This window comes from Sardina pilchardus, chromosome 19 (assembly GCF_963854185.1).
Source record: "Sardina pilchardus chromosome 19, fSarPil1.1, whole genome shotgun sequence".
NCBI lineage: Eukaryota > Metazoa > Chordata > Actinopteri > Clupeiformes > Clupeidae > Sardina > Sardina pilchardus.
This window is the reverse complement of record NC_085012.1, coordinates 2,160,704-2,175,300: the sequence shown is the minus strand read 5'-3', so window position 1 is coordinate 2,175,300 and position 14,597 is coordinate 2,160,704. Positions and strand designations below refer to the sequence as shown.

Sequence of the window (14,597 nt, the reverse complement as noted above, 5' to 3'; positions counted from 1 at the left end):
GAGGTATTTGTAGGCCTACATGTGTATGTGTGTTAAAGCATCACAATCTAATCATGAGAGGCATCTTTCTATGGAACATATTGTAATAGTATCTCAGAACATTTCAAATCAATATTACCTCGCCTTCAGAGGCATAAATATTTTAGAAGATAAACCAGCAACCAGAGCTGAACAACAGAGCGTGTGGAGGTTGTGTTGTGTAGGCCTACAGCAGAAGTCAGCTGAACAATGGCACTAAATAATTAATAAAAAGAGTAATTGACAGTGATGTGGTGGTTGCTAATAGCTGGTAGCCCAGTGGGGTCATCCCTATGTTCCCCAGTTTTCCCCAAAAGGGTTCTATGTTCCCCGATCGCAATATACATACCTGGGAACATAGGACCCTTTTTGGGAAAACCGGGACCCTTTTTAATACAAAGCGGGCATAGGACCCAGGGAACATAGGACCTGGGGAAAATAGGTACGCTCCCAGTTCAGTGATGTGGTGTTGCTAATAGCTAGTAGTTCAGTGATGTGGTGGCTGCTAATAGCTGATAGCTCAGTGAAGTGGTGTTGCTAATAGCTAATAGTTCAGTCATGTGGGAGATGCTGCTAATAGCTGATAGCTCAGTGATGTGGTGCTGCTAATAGCTAATAGCTCAGTGATGTGGTGCTGCTAATAGCTAATAGCTCAGTGATGTGGTGGCTGCTAATAGCTGATAGCTCAGTGAAGTGGTGCTGCTAACAGCTGTTCATACCAGCTTCTTTGATGTGCTTGTACACATCCTCAGTTCCTGCTGAAGAGTATGGGATGTCATCGTGAGCCACAAAGTCAATCTGAGACCACAAAATAACAGTGAATTAAGTACCAAACACACACACATATATACACACACACACACACACACACACACACACACACACACACACACACACACACACACACACACACACACACACACACACACACACACACACACACACACACACACACACACACACACACACACACACACACACATACACACACACACACACACACCAGAGGGCTATAAGGTCAACAGCTTACCCAGGAACTTCAGGAGTAGGCCTACACTACTCTCAAAACAGCATGTCGGCCCAGTGCAGAGACCAGCAGTTTCTCCTGAAGGGCCCCAATCCCCACTGTCCTCCTCACCTTGTTCCCCAGGTAAACTGGCCTGCTCACCTGTTCCCCAGGTAGCCTAAACTTCACAGTATTCCCAACTGGCCTGCTCACCTTGTCCCCCAAGTAAGCTGCGTATGTTCCCCACTGTCCTCCTCACCTTGTTCCCCAAGTAAGCTGCGTATGTTCCCCAGGTAAGCTGCGTATGTTCCCCACTGTCCTCCTCACCTTGTTCCCCAAGTAAGCTGCGTATGTTCCCCACTGTCCTCCTCACCTTGTTCCCTAGGTAAGCTGTGTAGCGTTCCCCAGGTAAGCTGCGTAGCGTTCCCCACTGGCCTGCTCCCCTTGTCCCCCAGGTAAGCTGCGTAGCGTTCCCCACTGTCCTCCTCACCTTGTCCCCCAGGTAAGCTGCGTATGTTCCCCACTGGCCTGCTCCCCTTGTTCCCCAGGTAAGCGTTGTGCTCCCCAGGTAAGCGTTGTGCTCCCCAGGTAAGCGTTGTGCTCCCCAGGTAAGCTGCTCACCTTGTGCTGCTCCAGGAACTCGGGGCTGAGTGTCCAGGGCGCGTCCTGAACCACCTCGTCCACGTAGCGGCAGTGCCGCAGCGCCTCGTAGCGCTCCTCCTCCGTCATCACCGTGAAGCCCTTATACTTGTGCGTCAGCTCATCACTGCACACTGAGACACACACACACACACACACACGTATGCAGGCACGTACACACATACACACACACATTTCAGTTTCACAATCAGAGGAACGGTTTAACAATGAAGTAAAGGTAGTCATAGTTACATTAGACAAGTCAGAGAACTCCATTCTGCTCTTCAACAATCCAACAGTAAGGTCAAATGCAGTACATCCATTATTGAACACATGATGCACTCAGAGCCAGTGAAATAACCGCTTGGGTTCCTGCATTGCAAGAAGCTCCGTCGTACCTCCGACTATCAGGTAGGAGTTGGGGAAGAGGTTCTTGGCCTGCATGAGGGCGCGAGCATGGCCCGAGTGGAACAGATCGAAGATTCCATCTGCGTAGACGCGCACCGGCCGGTCCACTGCGGGGGCAAGAGACAAGAGCGGGAAAAGCATCAGTCAGTCTTCTGTAGAACTGAAATGTATCGGTCAGTCTTTCTGCAGAACTGAAATGCATCGGTCAGTCTTTCTGTAGAATTGAAATGTATCGGTCAGTCTTTCTGTAGAACTGAAATGTATCGGTCAGTCTTTCTGTAGAACTGAAATGTATCGGTCAGTCTTTCTGTGGAATTAAAATGTATCGGTCAGTCTTTCTGTGGAACTGAAATGTATCGGTCAGTCTTTAATTGAAATGTATCGGTCAGTCTTTCTGTGGAACTGAAATGTATCGGTCTGTCTTTCTGTAGAATGAAATGCATGACAAGTATTATTTCTTGGTCTCTCTTTTTCTTTCTTGTCTTTCTTCTCTCTCTCTCTCTCTCCCCCTCTCTCAACTTTCTTTGAGTTTTATAGTGCCATTGTATATGCCAGTGTCACCAAGATGTCTGCTCCTTGCCTCGGCTTCTGTTTTTATAGAGAATTAAGGCCATAATGTCTCTCAAACCTCTGATTTCACAATATAAAAGCTGTCCAGCAGCTCTTGCTGCTTGCTGTCCTCCAGTTGCTCCAGGTTTTTACTGCTGTCTCTTTTGTGGCTCCTCTCTGCTGAGGCGCCAGTACTGAATGGGGGGAATCTGGGTCACAGGCTGAAAAGAGGGATCCCTGAGTCTGACATCCCCATCCTGACATGCTGGGATGGACTCCAGTACCGAGCCATCCCTCTTCTGGACAGTCCAATGGAGCAGAAAAGACTTGAGCAGAACACAGGCCCCTTAACAGCGAGCACAAACATGGCTGTGCAAGTTAAGGGGCCTCACACCATGGTCAGATCTATCAATCTCAAATTCTTTTAGGCCCTTACCTAAATAAACTAGCTGGTTTCTTGTTTAGAGTCCTGATGTCCTTACCAAAAGCCCTTACCCTTAATGTGACAACTACATTTTGCAAAAGTAGTATGAATCCTGAACTCTCTGAGTAAAACAGAGTGAAATCAATTGTCAACAAAATCTTATCTTTATCTTTCTGCACCATTGTTTGTACATCTCTGTGTATTAACGAGGGGAGGGGTGGTTAGAATTATTACAGTTTTTCACAGTTGCTCAAACACTAAACCCCATTCTCTGAATCAAATTCTCAAATGCCTGAACACATTTATTGAATTATTCCCTTTTTTGGCAAAACCATAGACTACTTTCACCCACTTTCACCCATTTTACCAAACTCATTAACTCATTTTGCAAAACTGTGAACACATTGTGCATTCTGATGCACTTCTTAATTATATTGTTAACCAAACAACGCAGAAGTTGAACACAATTAGTGCACAGTTGTCTCCATTTGAACACTACCACTCAAAATTGATAACACTTCTGTCTAATGATGTGACAACCAATACAGTTTTTCACAATTGCTAGAACACCTTTTTCAGAACTCTTTACCGTTTTCTCAAAACTGTGAACACAAAACTCACAACTCAAACTACATTCTCGAAACCCTTGAATCTTGTTGCAAAACTGAACAATCACCTCAAAACACTTTTAACTTGGCTCAAAACTAACTAATGGTCTCAAATCATTGAACACATCAGGCAAAAGTACACTCCTGCAGAGCAGTGATAAGACAATACACCAAACAATGGAAGACACAATTTTCAGGGCAGGGTTTATGGCTCCTGGAGGAATTGTATTCATTCTAATTTGAAAAATAAAATATCACAGTGAAAATAAAGAATAAGGACTTATATCGCTCTACTCATATCCTCTAGCCTATATGAAGATATAAATCAATAGTTTTGTAAATGAACAGAAAGACAGGCCAATACTGTACTGAATATGATTTGTACTGTGATGCCACAGACTCTGATAGTACTGTAAGTATGCAATACTGTAATATTGTATTGTGCCTAGATTTAGACTTACTTGGACATACTGATAACTCAGCTCTTTCACTCTCTCAGAGTTGAGCTCAAAGGGTAGTAAGTGTGTAACAGTGGATGTTCAGTGATTACTGTACTGTACTGTATGATAATGGACATTTACGCTATTTCTCTTCTGTAGTCTGAATCTTTGGATTATTGACGCCACAGAGAAACCACTGATGTTGGGTTGGACCATGAAGTTCTGCTTCTCTCATTGGCATTCCATGAACCAGAACATGGTCAATGATTGTTGCCCAAATATCATCATTTACAGTATTGCAACTCTTGGGACTCTCTGTCTTTCTCTTCATCCTCTTCCTCCTACCTGCACCCTCCTCTTCCTTGTGCCCCACTTCTACTGTAACACACACTTGTTGTCCCCTGCGTCTCTGTCAACTCTGAACTGACTTATATTGGTTGTCACATCATTAGACAGAAGTGTTATCAATTTTGAGTGGTAGAGTTCAAATGGAGACAACTGTGCACTAATTGTGTTCAACTTCTGCGTTGTTTGGTTATCAGTATAATTAAGAAGAGCATCAGAATGCACAATGTGTTCACAGTTTTGCAAAAAGGGTTAAATGTTTGGTAAAATGGGTGAAAATGGGTGAAAGTAGTCTATGGTTTTGCCAAAAAAGGGAATAATTCAATAAATGTGTTCAGGCATTTGAGAATTTGATTCAGAGAATGGGGTTTAGTGTTTAAGCAACTGTGAAAAACTGTATAAGTCAGTTCAGAGTTGATAGAGACGCAGGGGACAACAAGTGTGTGTTACAGTAGAAGTGGGGTACAAGGAAGAGGAGGGTGCAGGTAGGAGGAAGAGGATGAAGAGAAAGACAGAGAGTCCCAAGAGTTGCAATACTGTAAATGATGATATTTGGGCAACAATCATTGACCATGTTCTGGTTCATGGAATGCTAATGAGAGAAGCAGGACTTCATGGTCCAACCCAACATCAGTGGTTTCTCTGTGGCGTCAATAATCCAAAGATTCAGACTACAGAAGAGAAATAGCGTAAATGTCCATTATCATACAGTACAGTAATCAATGAACATCCACTGTTACACACTTACTACCCTTTGAGCTCAACTCTGAGAGAGTGAAAGAGCTGAGTTATCAGTATGTCCAAGTAAGTCTAAATTTATGCACAATACAATATTACAGTATTGCATACTTACAGTATATCAGAGTCTGTGGCATCACAGTACAAATCATATTCAGTACAGCATTGGTCTGTCTTTCTGTTCACTTACAAAACTATTGATTTATATCTTTATATGGCTAGAGGATATGAGTAGAGAGTGATATAAGTCCTTATTCTTTATTTTCATTGTGATATTTTATTTTTCAAATTATAATGAATACAATTCCTCCAGGAGCCATAAACCCTGCCCTGAAAACTGTGTCTTCCATTGTTTGGTGTATTGTCTTATCACTGCTCTGCAGGAGTGTAATTTTGCCTGATGTGTTCAATGATTTGAGACCATTAGTTAGTTTTGAGCAAAGTTAAAAGTGTTTTGAGGTGATTGTTCAGTTTTGCAACAAAATTGAAGGGTTTCGAGAATGTAGTTTGAGAAATGAGTTTTGTGTTCACAGTTTTGAGAAAAAGGTAAAGAGTTCTGAAAAAGGTGTTCTAGCAATTGTGAAAAACTGTAATTTGGGAAAATAGGGTCTTGAGAACTGGATGTTGGATTTAAGGGGAGAGGAGATGAGAAGAGAGGAGAGGAGAGGAGAGGATAAGAGATGAGAAGAGAGGATAAGAGATAAGAAGAGAGGAGAGGAGAGGAGATGAGAAGAGAGGAGAGGGGAGGAGAGGAGAGGATAAGAGATGAGAAGAGAGGAGAGGAGAGGAGAGGAGAAGAGATGAGATGAGAAGAGAGGAGAGGAGAGGAGAGGAGAGGATAAGAGATGAGAAGAGAGGAGAGGAGAGGAGAGGAGAGGATAAGAGATGAGAAGAGAGGAGATGAGAAGAGAGGAGAGGAGAGGAGAGGAGAGGATAAGAGATGAGAAGAGAGGAGAGGAGAGGAGAGGAGAGGATAAGAGAGGAGAGGAGAGGAGAGGAGAGGAGATCATGAAGAAACAGCAGAACTGGACTGACCAGGGGTCCCGCGTCTGGCTTGCTCGATGGTCAGTCTCTCATGAGGGGCACGGCACTCACAGCTGGTCTCCTTAGCAAATATGGCCGGCTCCGTGAGAGTCTGAGAGGGAGAGAAGAGAAAGGCAAAAGGAGAGAAAGGCAGAATGAATGAGTGAGAGAAAGAAAGAGAGAGAAAGAGAGAACGCACAGGAAAAGTAAGCAATCACTCAGCAGCACTCAGAAGCTCTGCAGTAGAACGCTCATTTCCATTCCAGACAATCTCCACAGCTTGAGTATGATGTGCTCCCTCAGAGTGGATGACTAAGCTGGCTGGCCAAAACGACTTCTGATATGATATGCAATTGCTGCGACTATAAAGTCCACACAGATGATTTACTGTAGTGTGAGGAGGCTCCGAGGCAGATGGCTGCTACCACTTATTCTGCACTCCAAATGCATACTGTATGTTTCTCAATCTCTTCCCAAATCTTTAGAAAACTAATTCCGTTTCCACATTTGGACTATTGATTCCTTAACAGGATATTTGACAGGAGATTTCTACACAAGCTATTGATCTGCTGTCTAAATGCTTCCTGCGTGGCTCAGAGCTTCACTTTAGAGTGTGTGGCCGGTCCGGTCCATTCACGAGCAGGGCGGAGAGACTGGCACACCCACAAGGCATGCAGGCACCAGAGAACAGCCTTTCATGACACAGTCCACCTGACACACACCAACATCCTGACGCAGAGGCATGACACAGTCCACCTGACACACACCAACATCCTGACGCACAGGCATGACACAGTCCACCTGACACACACCAACATCCTAACGCACAGGCATGACACAGTCCACCTGACACACACCAACATCCTGACGCAGAGGCATGACACAGTCCACCTGACACACACCAACATCCTGACGCACAGGCATGACACAGTCCACCTGACACACACCAACATCCTGACGCAGAGGCATGACACAGTCCACCTGACACACACCAACATCCTAACACAGAGGCATGACACAGTCCACCTGACACACACCAACATCCTAACACAGAGGCATGACACAGTCCACCTGACACACACCAACATCCTAACACAGAGGCATGACACAGTCCACCTGACACACACCAACATCCTGACGCACAGGCATGACACAGTCCACCTGACACACACCAACATCCTGACGCACAGGCATGACACAGTCCACCTGACACACACCAACATGCTAACGCAGAGGCAGGAGCCCGGGCAGAGACATCTGCAGATGCTAAATGTTGCATTGCATGGGCAACTGAAAGACCAACTGACTGCATCGTCAAAGAAAGTCAAAAAATAGAAACATAAATATTTCATACAAAGGAAAAATGGCGCTGCTTCCAAAGCGATACAACAGTGGCAAAGCGCAGCATATCTCCAGCCCAGAACAAGAGCAGCCGTGGTGTACTGGTTAGCGCATCGGGCTTGTAAACGGAGGGTTGCCGGTTCGATCCCCGACCAGTCCACCACGGCTGAAGTGCCCTTGAGCAAGGCACCTAACCCCTCACTGCTCCCCGAGCGCCGCTGGTTGGGCAGGCAGCTCACTGCTCTGGGTTGTGTGATTCACCTCACTGTGTGTTCACTGTGTGTTGTGTGTTCACTAATTCGGTGAAATTGGGTTAAATGCAGAGAACTGAATTTCCCTCACGGGATCAAAAAAGTATATATTCTATTCTATTCTATTCTATTCTAAGAGCTATACAGTATACTGTATTGTGTGGAGGGAGCGCAGCTTGAGACCAGCACTGACACCCGGCTGCTCTGCTGGGGCCATCTGTCTGCCACACCAGATCCCCCGCCGGCTCCGCACCAGATCCCCCGCCGGCTCCGCCAGGCCGCTTTTGTCCTTCAGTGCCGCATGTGAACCACCATGATGGCAAACAAACACCACCATATCCAATCAGCTCACACAATAACATGGCCTTTTATTTCTTTAGGTGGGAGTTTACGCACTGCTCTTACTACAGCCTGGAAAGACAGCACAGGCAATAGTAATAATAAAAATAAAAAAAACAATATGCATTGCACGTTGTCATTCCCATGGCAACAGAGACACATAAGCACCCGGAGGATGTGGTAGAGGACCTTTCCCAGAATTCCACACAAGGTGAAGAGGCGGGGCTTGCGCTGGCACAAGGGCAGAGGATAAATCAGCAGATGTCTGCATGCTCGCTGGGCGTGCTCCGCGCCACAGCTGCAACATCTGGGCCGCGCCGAGGGATTAGCAGGCCGCCAGAGCGCGAGCGAGCGAGCGGCCGTCACGAAAAGCACAACTCCTCCACCAGACAGACATGCCCAGCTCTGAGGCAGCAGCGCTCGCCGGCCGCATCCCTGCACTGGCAGCCTCTTTGTCTCCATGTCACCACAAGGAGACGGCACTCAGCTGCTTTACAAACAGCATCAGCGCCCCTCCCTCAGCCCTCTCTCAGCCCCCGACGTTATGCTGCACACGCACACACACACACACACACATACACACACACACACACAGGGAACACTAGGGATGCCCAAGCACAGACCACTCGGTTTCATAACAGGCAACTCACCTCTTCCGGCATCCTCTCCCTCATCCTCTCCCTCTTTCTCTCCATCTCTCTCTCTCTCTCTCTCTCTCCCTCTCTCTCATAGACCCAAACAAACACACATTCTCTCCCTGCCTGTCACACTGCCACAGTCTCTCGTTCTCACACACGGACACAAAGCGCGGAGGCTCACCGTGTGTGGTTGGGGGCAGGTGTGTTCCAGTTCCTCCATGTTTTTCCCGGCAGGCTCATGGGAGAGGGCCACTCGGTCTATCCGTTAGTCAATCCACCTGTCTATGACTCAGCATCGGTGTGTGTGTGTGTGTCCGAGAGGGTGTGTGCGCGCGTGTGTGTGTGTGTGTATGCGTGGAGCAGCCGTTTCGTTTCTCCCTTGGCTGCTGCTTTGTGGAGCTGCCGTCAGCCTCCCGCACTCTGCTGAGTCCAGACGAGAGCTGCCCCCTCCCACAGCCCCCCCCCCCGCCCCACCCCCCACCCCCTATTCCCTCCCTCCTCCCGCCCCTCCCCACAGCCCACTCTCCCAATCCCTGCACCAGGAGGACCTGGCTTCCATACACATGCCTCGGATGCTTCTCATGATGACAACAATGAGGCACAGCGTTCTGATAGGGCAAGAGGGAGGCTGGTGCCATCCAATCAGAGCCCTGAGGCCTGCACCTCTGATTTGCATGTGGAGAGCCGATTGGCTGAGCCAACTGTAGCACCATCACACAACAACCAGCATCACTCAGCATCCCTGAACCAGACATTCAAACGGTACAGTATCTCATCATCCACAATGGAAGAGGCCGGATTTACAGTATCTCATCATCCACAACGGAAGAGGCCGGATCTACTTTCCAACTGTACACAGTTAAGGAGGCATTGAAAAGCCAAACCCAATGTGGATTTGTTTACTTTGTACATTTGCATGGAGACAGATCATAGTTGATTAAAATGTCAGGAGAACATGGGCTAATTTGGCTACTTATTGATGCAGTTCAAAAAATAAAATAAATAACTGAAAAACAGCACAAAGAGACTACACTTCTAGATTGCAACAACAGCCCAACAACAATTTGCCATTACAAAAACATCCAAACAAGCTTTACGATACATTTATGTCCAATCACTCAATCAAGATCCATTATTATGGATGGCCTACCTTACGTGATCTTTTTGTGCGTCTTCTTCCAACCATGATATGTGAGATGCAGCTGTCTCCCCTCCTGAACTTTCTGCGAGCCCAGGGCTGCTTGCGCTTCTTAAAAACTCCCAGATGCGACTGGCGGCGGTGACGATAGCACAGTGCGCTCAAAGTTCATGCCAACTCGTCCTTCTGCTCCGCGTCTGTAAATGACCATTGTTCCCCACTGACTGAAAATCATTGTTGTTGGATTATGTATAGGCTAGCCTAGCCTACTTAGAGAGAGAGAGAGAGAGAGAGAGAGAGAGAGAGAGAGAGAGAGAATGGCACCATCCTTTGTGATGCCAAACTCAACTTCTGGAAGTTGTTTTTATTGTTTTACATTATTTGACTTTAGCCTGATATATTTATTGATTTTTGTTTCTCACCAAGAGCACAGGGAAAGTGCACATCCCAATTCGTTCACCCAGTGGTTGCATTCATCTAGACGTAGGCCTACAATGTGGGCTATCACAATCAGGGCTGTAGCGAGGCTAAACGAAAGTGAACGCAATTGATCACCTCTGAAATGTCAGAAATAGTTCACTTAACATTCAAAATCACACTATCCACATTATCACTCTAGGAACCATTCAATAGGCCTACCATTGTATATATGGGACAAAAATCACTATCACCAAACATGATTTGAATCAGACACCCTACCTATATATTCCTTAGGCCTACCGTCGTCACAGAATTCAGCCTCCTATTTTATGCTTAGGCTATAGCCTACTCACCTGTTATTTCACCACTAGACCTGTCTATGATATGGCCTATTCAACAGGTTATCCTTGCTACATCATCATCACGTCCTTATTACATTTTATATAGCCTAGGGTCTGCTAAACATAATGTAAACGCAACGTATGCCTAGTCCAAATAGAATGATTTTTTTGAGTTGCCACATAAGGATTCACACACAATACTTGATAAGCAATTAATAGGCTAGATTTGGACTGGCTTGGCTAGGATATCTATCTTGCTTTTGTCTAAAGATATATGCGTTAATGTGAGTGGATGAATTAAAATATGTTTTCTTTTAGTTATTGAAACATTGCATTAAATTTGAAAAGGCCTATTTTGTTTGATACATCAGTGACATTGTAGAACAGCGCATCCTGTGGCCAAGCTTTCCTATTGGCTCTTGAATGTTGACGGTATTTCCGCCATACAAGTTTCCCCGGGAAGACGCTTTGGCGCGGAATCTGTTGTTGTGACCGAAGAATTCGTGCAAATATTGTGAGTCTGCTTAGGTGGACTAATGGCTCCAGTTTCAAATCCCGACAAAGACATGGACAGTCCAACCACTGGTGAGTGGTCTTCGTGAGTTTACAGTGAAGAAAAGATGGATTTATCATGCACAAAACTGGGGGCAGCGTCCGTCTCTGTCATTGTCGACCAAGTTAGCCGATAACGTTACCTTAAGGAATTAACGTTAGCTGGCTAGCCTTGAACACATTTAAATGTTGTCTAGTTAGTCGACGAATCCTACCGCTAACCTAATTGTAGAGACGTTCGTGCTCCTTGTTCTTTTTCTTCGGCATATTACACTAACCTAACGTTTCAGGGGAGCTAGCTAAGTTAGTCAACATGAGATGTCCCGACTGAGGCTAACTTTAGTTAGTGCGCTAAAGATTACTTGGCTAGTTTTGTCAGGTAATTCAACATTATGCTTTATGTGTTATAATAGGAAGACGGGTGGTCAGGGTTTCGGTATTAGTTAAGTTAGCACAAGTGAAACCCTTTCCTCGTGCACAACGTTACCAGTGTGTCGTCACCTGCCAGCTGTGTGCGGCGCGCGCTTCAGGATGTCATGGCAGCTTTGGACTCTTGCATTTGTTGTGTGTCATAGATTCTGGGGATGGCTGCGGACTCGCTGCTACCCGCTCCAGGAGGGAGAAGAGGGAGAAAGTTGGGCGCAAATCAGCCCTGGAGCAGCTGAAGAGGGCCAAGAAGGGCGAGAAAGTGAAGTATGAGGTGAGGGAGAAGTTGGAACACTGCTGTCTTGTCGACATCGTTTTATTCGAAACTTGAGCACCTGTCCAACTCCTTGACCAAGTGTTTTCATGTGAGACAACAGTTGCGAAATGGTCTTCTCATTTGAGTAAACTGACACTAAAAGTAATATTATAATTCCTATTATAATCCAAACCATCTGTGCCGTATCTGAGCAGACCCTCAATATTTACAGGAGTAAACTCTATGGGGTTATCATTGTCTTGCTAATTACATTATAATTACTGCATCACACACTGTTTGGGACTTTACACCTTGATATTGTGCCTAGTATGAAAAGCCATGTTTGTTAATGCCGCTTGCTTCCTCAGCTGGAGGAGTTTGAGAACGTGTATGAGGAAGTGGACGAGGCTCAGTACTCCCGCATGGTGCGGGAGCGACAGGACGATGATTGGATCATTGACGATGGTGAGGCTCTACCTCACCTGTTCATCAGTCACATTTGTGCCAACTTGTGCCCCTCATACATGTCATTATGGTGCATCTTTCCTCAGGTCTTTGCTAAATGTGTTGTGTCTTTTAACAGACGGGATGGGCTACGTGGAGGATGGTAGAGAGATCTTTGATGAAGAGCTGGCTGATGATGCTCTGAAGCAGGGTGCGAACGGTAGGGGGAGCACGTGTTATCTTTACGTCATGCACTCTTCTGTCTGTTAAACTGCCCAGCTTTTTAAACTTTTCTATGTGAAATAGCCATGGTAAATAAAGGCTTTTTATACTTTTTGGATAAAGAAGAGTGCCTTGGTTTCCATCCTTCTTCAAATGTCATTTGTATTCCCTATCTACACCAAAGAGCACCTTCAAACTTTGTTCTGCAATTCCTGAGCACTTTGGATTTTTTCCTGTTTTTATGAAATCTAAATCACTTCATTGCTTTGTCCTCTCAGTAAGTCGTCTCTGACGAGGGTCTGTTCTTGTTGAGCTTCAGTTCTCCTCTGATAATGTTCCCACGCTCATGTGTTGTTGCATCAATCGGAAACAGGGAGAGCAGGAGGTAAAGCAGGAGATGCCAAAGACAAGAAGAACGCAAAGAAAGTGTCCCTGGCCAAACCCAACAGCATCAAGAGCATGTTCATGAACAGCAACGTCAAGAAGCCAGCTGAGGTCAGTACTGTAAGATCAGCCTTCACACGGCGTCTGAAGCGGTCGCTATCCTGTGCCATTTACATATGACGTACGCTCAGTGCTCGATTGCTTGTATAAGATGTTTGTTTTGTTCCTTATCTCTCTGCAGAAAGATGTTGATCTGTCCAAAGACGACTTATTGGGTGACCTTTTGCAAGACCTGCATTCAGAGGTGAGCTTCAAGTCCACAAGGGCAAATTACCCAATTACACTTAATACTTGTGATCCTAACTTGTGAGTCAAGTCATGAAAATTCTTGAAATTACTTATATTACTTAAAGTAATTTTGTTTTGATTAACTGAGCAGATATGTTCATCAAGTCTTGATGACGCATGTATGACTACGGTAAAGTTTAAGACTATGGTAAAGTTTAAGACTATGGTAAAGTTTAAGACTAAGGTAGTAAAGTTTAAGACTATGGCAAAGTTGAAGACTTTAGTTACCCATTTAAAACCAGCGCTTTTTATACCCACCAGAAACCCGCCCTCCTCACGCCCCCACCAGTGGTCACACTGAAGAAGAAGAAGACCGTGGGGTCCCCCATGAACCCCTTCTCCATCAGGCCGCAGCCCCCAAAGGTATTCGTTGCGCTCGCTGATTTGACACAAGGGACAGAAGTTAAGCAAGAACGTAATGTGTCAGCCCTTTGTACTGAAGCATTGACATTTACATCAGAATGCTGTACAACCAGAGAACTAAAGTGTGTTTGCATCAGCATGCTGTACAACCAGAGGACTAACATGTGTTTGCATCAGCATGCTGTACAACCAGAGGACTAACGTGTGTTTACATCAGAATGCTGTACAACCAGAGAACTAAAGTGTGTTTGCATCAGCATGCTGTACAACCAGAGGACTAACGTGTGTTTACATCAGCATGCTGTACAACCGGAGGAATAAAGTGTGTTTACATCAGCATGCTGTACAACCAGAGGACTAACGTGTGTTTACATCAGAATGCTGTACAACCAGAGAACTATAGTGTGTTTGCATCAGCATGCTGTACAACCAGAGGACTAACGTGTGTTTGGCGCTCTGGCTGTTGCAGGAGATGCTGCCTGCTCCGGGGTCAAAGGTGAAATCATCAGCCTCGGCGGCACCCTCGGCGCCAGCGAGAAGGCCTCAACCCCAGGCCCCCAAAGCAGCCCATGTGGCCAAGGCCATTAAAGTGGAGGAGCCAGAGGAGGAAGGTAATTACGACTGCGATCAGCAGCACGCATGCCACAGCGTAGGGGCTACTCTTCATCACAGTGGAGTTCAGATTTGTGCCTGAGTTGCCCGCAGAAAAATGAATAGAATTTGTTTATGAGAATTGTCAATGATAATCATTTGTAAAACTGATAGCGCATGTCTAGTTGATATCAAGTAGTGTTAATGTGAAGTAGCACTATGCCATGAGACTTCGCAGTCTGTGTTGGAGGAGTTCAGCTTGTTCATCTAATCACGGAAGCAGCGCTCTGTTCATGTCAGTCACTGGCTTCTCCTGTGACATGACGGGCCCTAATTTAGACGCTG

At 45.8% G+C, this 14,597-nt stretch overlaps 2 protein-coding genes across 2 annotated transcripts in view; one reads left to right on the top strand and one right to left on the bottom strand.

Moving 5' to 3' along the window:
- The window catches only part of pcyt1ba (phosphate cytidylyltransferase 1B, choline a), a 14,969-nt gene extending 4,957 nt beyond the window's left edge, over positions 1-10,012 (bottom strand). Inside the window, exons 1-5 of the mRNA XM_062521199.1 lie at positions 9,918-10,012; positions 6,211-6,310; positions 2,062-2,178; positions 1,646-1,797; positions 738-816 (exon numbers count right to left, since the gene is read on the bottom strand). Of these exons, the coding sequence (XP_062377183.1) occupies positions 738-816; positions 1,646-1,797; positions 2,062-2,178; positions 6,211-6,310; positions 9,918-9,953 (484 nt within the window). The 5' untranslated portion in view covers positions 9,954-10,012. The remainder of the gene's footprint in view (positions 1-737; positions 817-1,645; positions 1,798-2,061; positions 2,179-6,210; positions 6,311-9,917) is intronic.
- A 1,103-nt stretch (positions 10,013-11,115) lies between these two features.
- Positions 11,116-14,597, top strand: part of pola1 (polymerase (DNA directed), alpha 1) — a 92,832-nt gene continuing 89,350 nt past the window's right edge. The window contains exons 1-8 of the mRNA XM_062521316.1: positions 11,116-11,251; positions 11,794-11,918; positions 12,269-12,365; positions 12,484-12,564; positions 12,940-13,061; positions 13,192-13,254; positions 13,560-13,661; positions 14,131-14,272. Of these exons, the coding sequence (XP_062377300.1) occupies positions 11,203-11,251; positions 11,794-11,918; positions 12,269-12,365; positions 12,484-12,564; positions 12,940-13,061; positions 13,192-13,254; positions 13,560-13,661; positions 14,131-14,272 (781 nt within the window). The 5' untranslated portion in view covers positions 11,116-11,202. The remainder of the gene's footprint in view (positions 11,252-11,793; positions 11,919-12,268; positions 12,366-12,483; positions 12,565-12,939; positions 13,062-13,191; positions 13,255-13,559; positions 13,662-14,130; positions 14,273-14,597) is intronic.